This window comes from Rattus rattus, chromosome 5 (genome assembly GCF_011064425.1).
Source record: "Rattus rattus isolate New Zealand chromosome 5, Rrattus_CSIRO_v1, whole genome shotgun sequence".
Taxonomy (NCBI): domain Eukaryota; kingdom Metazoa; phylum Chordata; class Mammalia; order Rodentia; family Muridae; genus Rattus; species Rattus rattus.
Genome location: NC_046158.1, coordinates 62,919,686 through 62,927,903, shown reverse-complemented (window position 1 = coordinate 62,927,903; position 8,218 = coordinate 62,919,686). Strand labels below are relative to the sequence as shown.

General features: G+C 38.4%; 1 protein-coding gene across 1 annotated transcript; it reads right to left on the bottom strand.

Annotated features, from left to right (window-relative positions):
• Window positions 1-209: 209 nt before the first annotated feature.
• Window positions 210-1,154, bottom strand: LOC116900241 (olfactory receptor 998-like). The gene has a single exon (XM_032901992.1). The coding sequence runs from the start codon at window positions 1,152-1,154 to the stop codon at window positions 210-212; it is 945 nt and encodes a 314-aa protein (XP_032757883.1).
• Between the last annotated feature and the right edge of the window lie 7,064 nt (window positions 1,155-8,218).

Here is an 8,218-nt window from a genome sequence, read left to right as displayed (position 1 = left end):
TTTACCTAAAGCATTTCAATGTGCGGTTAAATTGACTAAAAGTGATAAATCTGTAAGGTGGTATCCATCAAGTTCTGCCACAAAATTGTGTGACAGTTTGTGATCAGGCAGAACGAGGACTCACTTGCAGCCTCTTGCTCTCACTCTAGTAGTCTTTGTCTTACATTTTGCCCTCACAAGTTAACGTATGTCACAGAGAGAATTCTATCTTAAGCACCTACTAGGAAGTGCTTCTTCTGCAAATTTCTCCTAAATGCATCTTTTACCTCTGTGTTCCTAAAGCTGTAGATGACAGGATTTAACATGGGGATCACCAGAGTGTAAAATAAGGAAATCACTTTATTAATATTCAAGGAGGAGCTGGCATTGGGTCGAACATAGATGAAGAAAAGAGTCCCATACAGGATAGAGACAGTTGCCAAGTGAGAGGAACAAGTTGAGAAGGCTTTGCGTCTCCCACTAGCTGTCTGAATCTTCAAAATTGCCATCAAAATGCAGACATAGGATACCAGGATGATCAGACCACTGAACACACCTACTGCTCCAGCCAAGACAAAAAGCACAACTTTATTGAACTTAGTGTCAGTACATGCTAGAGACAGCAATGGTGAAATGTCACAGAAAAAGTGGTTGATAATATATGGACCACAGAATGGTAAGCAAAATGTCAAAGTTGTATGTGTCATTGTACTTATAAGAGCAATGGCATAAGGCCCAATAACCAACAACACACAGAGATGTGGAGACATAATAAGTGTATACAGCAAGGGCTTACAGATGGCTGCATACCGGTCATATGCCATGGCAGCCAGGAGACAGCATTCGGTTGCCACAAAGAGACCAAAGAACCACATCTGTGCTGCACAGCCCACAAAAGAGATGGCTTTGTTCTCTGCAAAAATGTCGCACAGCATCTTGGGAGCTATAGAAGAAGAGGAGCACACATCTACAAAGGACAGGTGGCTGAGAAAAAAGTACATAGGCGAGTGCAACCTGGGGTCCAACCATATGAGAGTTATCATCCCCACATTACCTCCAAGAGTGACAAGATAAACAAAGGAAAAGATGATGAAGATGACAATCTTCTGATGGAGGTTATCTGTAATGCCAAGGAAGACAAACGCAGGCATGACAGTCTGATTCTTTTCTTCCATTGGTCAGTTGGGAATGCATCAAAAGAATAATAATTATGACTTGCGAAACTCAAGTGATTTTGAAATCAGTGGCAGATTGTCCTAAACAGGTCTATTATAGAAACCTCTCAGCAGTACCGAACATCAATATTCCACTCTTGTAGATCTGGACACTTGTGCAAAAATCCTACGTAGACTTCAACACCTTATACGTTGAGATCTTTAGAATCTGAACTCTCTTCCATCAAGAATTATGTTACTCTTTTGGTCTTCCTGTGGAGTTCCTATCCCTTCGGGACTTGCAATCCTTTCTCTTATTCTTCCATAAGAGTCAACAAGCTCCATCCACTGTTTGGCTGTGGTTGTCTGTATCTGTCTTAATCAACTGTTGAGGAGATCCTCTCAGTGAACAACATGCTCCTGTCTGCAAGCATAACAGAGTATATTAAAAGTTAATCTTAATGGGATGGGCATATTGTCCTAGGTCAGGAGAGACAGAGATGATGGAATCCCTTTAGAATGTCGCACCAACCAACCAGTCTTTCCCACTTGGAAAGCCATACCAGTGAGAGACCCAGTCTGCAAAATCAAGGTGGATAGTACAGAATAGCAGCTCAAGGTTTCCTCTGGCATCCATATGAACATACCTAACATGCACATGCGCACATACACACACACACACACACACACACACACACACACACACACACACACACACACATCTATGCCCCAAATGTTAAAAAGAAATGTTATGAAGCTCAAAGCACACATTGAACATCTTCCAACATCTCTATGTTATTCTTATAATTTAACACACAAAACAATTATGGACTCTGATAATTCTGTGAGTAAAATACCAAAATCTTAGGGGTGGGAGACCATGTACCCCCATTTCACACCATTATTGTTTCTCCATCATGTTTCAAAACTTCCTACTGTCCAAAGCCCAGGGTACTCACTTCTTTGTGGATATCCTTTCTGCAGCTCTGTCAGTTACTTTTAAGGCAATGGTCATTTTCTAGAAGATAGAAGATCTGACTTTCTTCATGATGATAATCATTCTGAGACAATGACTTTGTAAATATGTGGGAAAGAAGAACCTCCTACCCTGACATATCTAGACATGAAGAGTGAAACCCCAAACTTAACATTGGTTCATATACTGCACAGACTAAGGGACCTTCTCCTAGGGGCACACAATCGTTCAGAGACAGAGTCCCAAGGAACTTAACCCTCAAGGGTTTACACCTGATGAAGGGATAAACTTGAAATGATCTTAATAGCATTTTAGCCAATTATTATTTTCTAACTATATCTCATTCCTGTGTGTGTGTGTGTGTGTGTGTGTGTGTGTGTCTGTGTGTCTGTGTGTGTGTGTGTGTGTGTGTGTGTGTATGTGTGTGTGTGTGTGTGTGTGTCTGTGTGTGTGTTCTGATCTATTCTCCTTATCATCATCCTTTCTTCCGTCAGCAGAGTGATGTCCCAGAAGCATCTGGAAGAAGACATTTCTGCCACCATTCTGAAACCATATCATTTAAATATAAACCCCAATCCAGGGGTTTAATCATTGTCACTTTAAGTAAGTCAAAACTGTCTGCACCTTATTCCTTTGTTCTCCAAAATAAAAGAAGCAGTCTCTAGTTGATATAGATGCTACCCATGTGTTCTGAGTACTTCCTAATTGGTAGGTGCTTCTTAATGTTGCTTATCATTATTATGGATCTGGAACATACTGGAACAGATTATGATCAGACATAAATATGAAAAAAAGATATAAGAATTTGCTTATCACTTGGTTAAAAATTGAAACAGCTGTTGAGCTGCAAAAAGAATCTAGAGCAGTTGAATATTTTTCAAAAACAAAACTGTCAAGAAAAGTAAGGTTTTGATAAACTGAAGAAGAAATAAAGTCCAAGAATAGATCAGCAGCAATAGAAAAACAAGAACAGAACGGCTCCACAAAAAGAAGAAACTATAAGACTTGCTGACACAGATTACCTATCTTAGTCACCACTGTCTCTGAAATTCTTATTATTTGTCCCATAAGGACATCTAACACAAAATCTCACAATATTTCATTAGTGGCTTATTTTGCATATATAGTATTGATTTTTATTTGTAGTGTATTTATTTATAGTATAGGAAGCAGTAAATTTGAATACAGCTATATTAACCTTAGACCAAGCACATTTTGAGCCAAAGAAGTTATGATGCAAAAGAAGAAAATTCTATATTCAAAATGAAGCAAAATTATCATGAAAATACTATCCTCCTAAATATTTAGGAAATTGAGGAAAACAGATCCTCAAAATAATACAATAGAACTTTAGGGAGAAACAAATATATTCACAATTGGAATGAGAGACATCAATAGAATTCTCTCAAAAATTGACATAACAATTTGACTTAAATATCAATGAGTATAAAGAACTTATGCAATAACATATATATAAACGTTCACAAAACATTATAACCAACAGTACTACTATGTCCAGTCATTAAATACACTTCTGTAATTACCAAGAGAGATGATAATTTTGACCTACTGTCCCCCTTTGTTGGAAATATATTATTTTCTCATATAATATATCCTGATTACAGTTTCCTTTACCTTTACACATTCAAATTATCCTCCACCTCCCTTGGCATCTGGACCCACCTCCATTCTGTGTCTCTTTAGAAAGAACAGGCTTCTAAGAGATAACAACAAAAAATAAAATAAAATAAGATAAAACAAAATCATCACATTGGAATAGGATAAGGCTATGCAACACAAGGGAAAGAGCTCCAAGAGCAGGCACAAGAATGAGACTCCCACTCACTCACAAACTCAGGAGTCCCATAAAAATACTACACTGAAAACTGTAATTTATCTGCAGAAAGAGCTGTGCAGGCCCTGTGCTTGCATTTTCGGTCTCTGTGAGTTCACATGAGCTTTGTTCAGTTGATTTAGTGGGGCTTAGGGGTTTTTGTTTGGTTTTGGTTTGGTTTGGTTTCTTTGTTTTTGTTTTTTTGTTTTGTTGGTGTCCATCATAGGGATTCTGGCTCATAAGCTCTTCCTGTCTCTTCTGTAGTGTTAGAGTTGTAAGGAAAAAAATTAGATGGAGGCACCCCATGTATAGCTGTCGGTTTCAAGGTCTCTCTGTGTGTGTATTATGTGGATCTCTGTATTTGTTACCATCTGCTGCAAGAGGAAGCTTACCTCATGATGTCTTAATAAGGCATGTATCTTAGTAATACAGAATATCATTAGGAGTTATTTAATTACTATAAGTTTGGTGGTATTTAGTCTTACCCTAGGTATCTGAGCTAACTAGTCTCTGATTCTTTGTCACTGAAGAAATGTTGGGTATGTGTTCCATCTTGTGGAGTCAAATCAGTCATTGGTTGATTACCTATAATCTTTGTGCCACCATTGCCCTAGCATAATTTGCAGACAAGACAGCATTGTAGATAATGGTTTTTTGAATGGGTTGGTGATCACATTTCTTCAGGAGTTATTGGGTTGTTCAAATGGTTTATTTGTTCCTGATTTAACTTTAGTACACAGTATTTGTCTAGAAAATTGTCCGTTTCCTCCAGATTTTTAAGTTTTGTGTAATATAGGCTTTTGTAGTAGGATCTGATGATTTTTTTAATTTCCTCAGATTCCGTTCTTAACACTCCCTTTTCATTTCTGATTTTCGTAATTTGGATCCACTCTCTGTGCCCTCTGGTTAGTCTGGCAAAGGGCTTATCTATCTTGTTGGTTTTCTTAAAGAACCAGCTCCTGGTTTTGTTTATTCTTTGTATAGTCCTTTTTGTTTCTACTTGGTTGATTTCAGCCCTGAGTTTGATTATTTCCTAACTTCTACTCCTCTTGTGTGTATTTACTTCGTTCTGTTCCGGAGCTTTTAGCTGCTAGTGTATGTTCTCTCCTGTTTCTTTTTGGAGGCACTCAGAGCTATGAGTGTTCCTCTTAGCACTGCTTTCATTGTATCCCATAAGTTTAGGTATGTTTTGCCTTCATTTTCATTAAATTCTCAAAAGTCGTTAATTTCTTTCTTTGTTTCTTCCTTAACCAAGTTATCATTGAGTAGGGTGTTGTTCAACTTCCATGTATATGTGGGCTTTCTGTCATTTTTGTTGGTATTGAAGACCAGCCTTAGTCCGTTGTGATCTGATAGGATGCATGGAATTACTTCTATCTTCCTGTATCTGTTGAGGCTGTTTTGTAACTGATTATATGGTCAATTTTGGAGAAGGTACCATGAGGTGCTGAGAAGAAGGTATATCCTTTTGTTTTAGGATGAAATGTTCTATAAATATCTGTTAAGTTCATTTGGTTCATAGCTTTTGTTAGTTTCTCTATGTCTCTGTTTAATTTTTGTTTCCATGATCTTTACACTGATGAGAGTAGGGTGTTGAAATCTCCTACTATTATTGTGTGAGGTGCAATGTGTGCTTTGAGCGTTAGTAAGGTTTCTTTTACGTATGTAGGTGCCCTTGTATTTGGAGCATAGATATTTAGGATTGAGAGTTCATCTTGGTGGATTTTTCCTTTGATGAATATGAAGTGTTCTTTCTTATCTTTTTTGATGACTTTTGGTCGAAAGTCGATTTTATTCAATATTAGAATGGCTACTCCAACTTACTTCTTCGGACCATTTAATTGGAAAGTGGTTTTCCAGCCTTTTACTCTGAGGTAGTGTCTGTCTTTGTGGTTGGAGCCATAGGTCACTCTGTGTGTACTCTTTGGTTGGTGGTTTAGTCCCTGGGAGCTCTGGGATGTCTGGTTAGTTGATATTATTGTTCTTCCTATGGGGTTGCAAACCCCTTCAGTTCCTTCAATCCTTTCTTTAACTCCTCCACTGGGGACTCTGTTATCAGTCCAGTGGTTTGTCAGGCTTCGGCAGAGCATCTCAGGTGACAGCTATATAAGGCTCTTGTCAGCATGCACTACTTGGCATCCCAAATAGTGTCTGGGTTTGGTGTCAGCAGATAGGATGGATCCCTAGGTGGGACAGTCTCTGGATGGCTTTTCATTAAATCTCTGCTCCACTTTTTTCCTCTGCATTTCCTTTTGGCAGGAAGAATTCTGGATTAATATTTTTGAGGGGGATGGGTAGACCCATCCCTCAACTGAAGACCTAACCACTGGATATGGCCTCTATAGGTTCTATCTCCCCTTTGTTAGGTATTTCAGCTAAAGTCCTCCCTGTTATGTCCCAGAAACCTGTTGGGTCCCTGGCAACTGGGGCTTTCTAGTGGCTACCCCCAGTTCTCCCTGCCCCGCTGCTACATACCCACTTTCAAATTCCTGACCCTCTGTACTTCTCCCCCATCTTCTCCCATATCCCTTTCCCCTCCCCTTCCTCTTTCCTCCCATATCCCTCTCCCCCTCTACTTCACAAAGATCATTCTCTTTCCCCTACTGAGTAGTTCTGTGGATGAATTTCTAAACAGAAATACCAAAGTTAAATCAGGATTAGTAAAACATCTAAAGAGTCCCATAGCCCCTAAGGAAATAGAAGCAGTCATTAAAAGTCTCCCAACAAAAAAAAAAAAAATCCCCAGGACCAGGTGGGTTTAGTAAAGAATTCTATCAGACCTTCATAGAAAACCTTATATCAATACTTCTTATAGTAGTTCATAAAATAGAAACAGAAGGAACACTACCTAATACATTCTATGAAGCCACAGTTACACTAATAACTAAACCACACAGACCCAACAAAGAGAACTCCAGACCAATTTCCCTCATGAATATTGATGCAAAAATACTCAATAAAATTCTTGCAAACTGAATCCAAGAACACATCAGAACAATCATTCACCATGATCAAGTAGGCTTCATCCCAGGGATGCAGGGATGGTTCAATATTCAGAAATCCATCAACTTAATCTCCTACACAAACAAACTCAAAGGAAAAAACACATGATCATCTCATTAGATGCTGAAAATACAACACCCCTTCATGCTAAAAGTATTGGAGACAATAGCAATTCAAGGTCCATACCTAAATATAATTAAAGCAATATACAGCAAAACAATAGCCAACATCAAACTAAATGGAGAGAGACTGGAAGCAATCCCATTAAAACCAGGGACAAGACAAGGCTGCCCACCCCCCCCCACCCCCGTCTATCAAAGTTATCTTTAGATTCACTGCAAACCAAAACAAAATATTTGAAGCAATTTTTGGAAATATTTATGAACTGATTCTAAACAGGGTGAAAACTAAATGTCCTAGAATAACCAAAACTATTTAGAAATAAAATTTAATTTAATATCTTTTTTCATTTTTATAATTATTCTTGAACATTTCATACATGTATACAGTGAAATATGTTTATACTAACCCCCACTGTCTCCTCCTATTTCCCTTTTATCTCTTTAACATAGCCACCCCTAACTTCATGCCTTCCTTTTTTATTCTTAAGTAACACATACAAAATAGGCAGGTTTATGTTGTACAGTTTAATTTGTCTGCATCTTTACATTGAATGTACCAAATTAGAACATTTAGGTTGTTCATTACTTCCAACATTTGTCATTTCTTTGTACTAATGACATTCAAATAATCCTCTTATAAATAATTTGAAGCATAAACTATATACTACAATGTAATTTTCCCAACATAATAGTTTTATTAATTATTTAGAAATTTTACATAATGCACCCTGATTATACTCATTTCCAAGCCCTCCCAGATCTACCCCCAACCCTTGTAACCCTCCCACTGCCCTGTCCCCATGCAAAAAACTAAGTTTAATTTGTGTTGCCCATATACTCACTGGAGCATGGTCACACTCTCAATGGCCTACCCCTTCATGAAAACTGAGGTGCTCTCCCGCAACCCCTGCTGACAAGCCATTAGTTGTAGAGAGTTACACTTCAGCATCCTTATCACAACTTTTTAACTTTACATACCATTCACTCCCCCTCTCAGTTACCCCGTCCCACAATTCTTCTCCCCATCTGCAGGCACCCACAGCCTAAAGTTGGATGGAGCGTGCGGACCCTTATCATAGAAGGACAGATTGCAGACCCCTATGGATAGCAATTGCACAGGAAAACCAACAGCAACTAACCTGGACTCTTG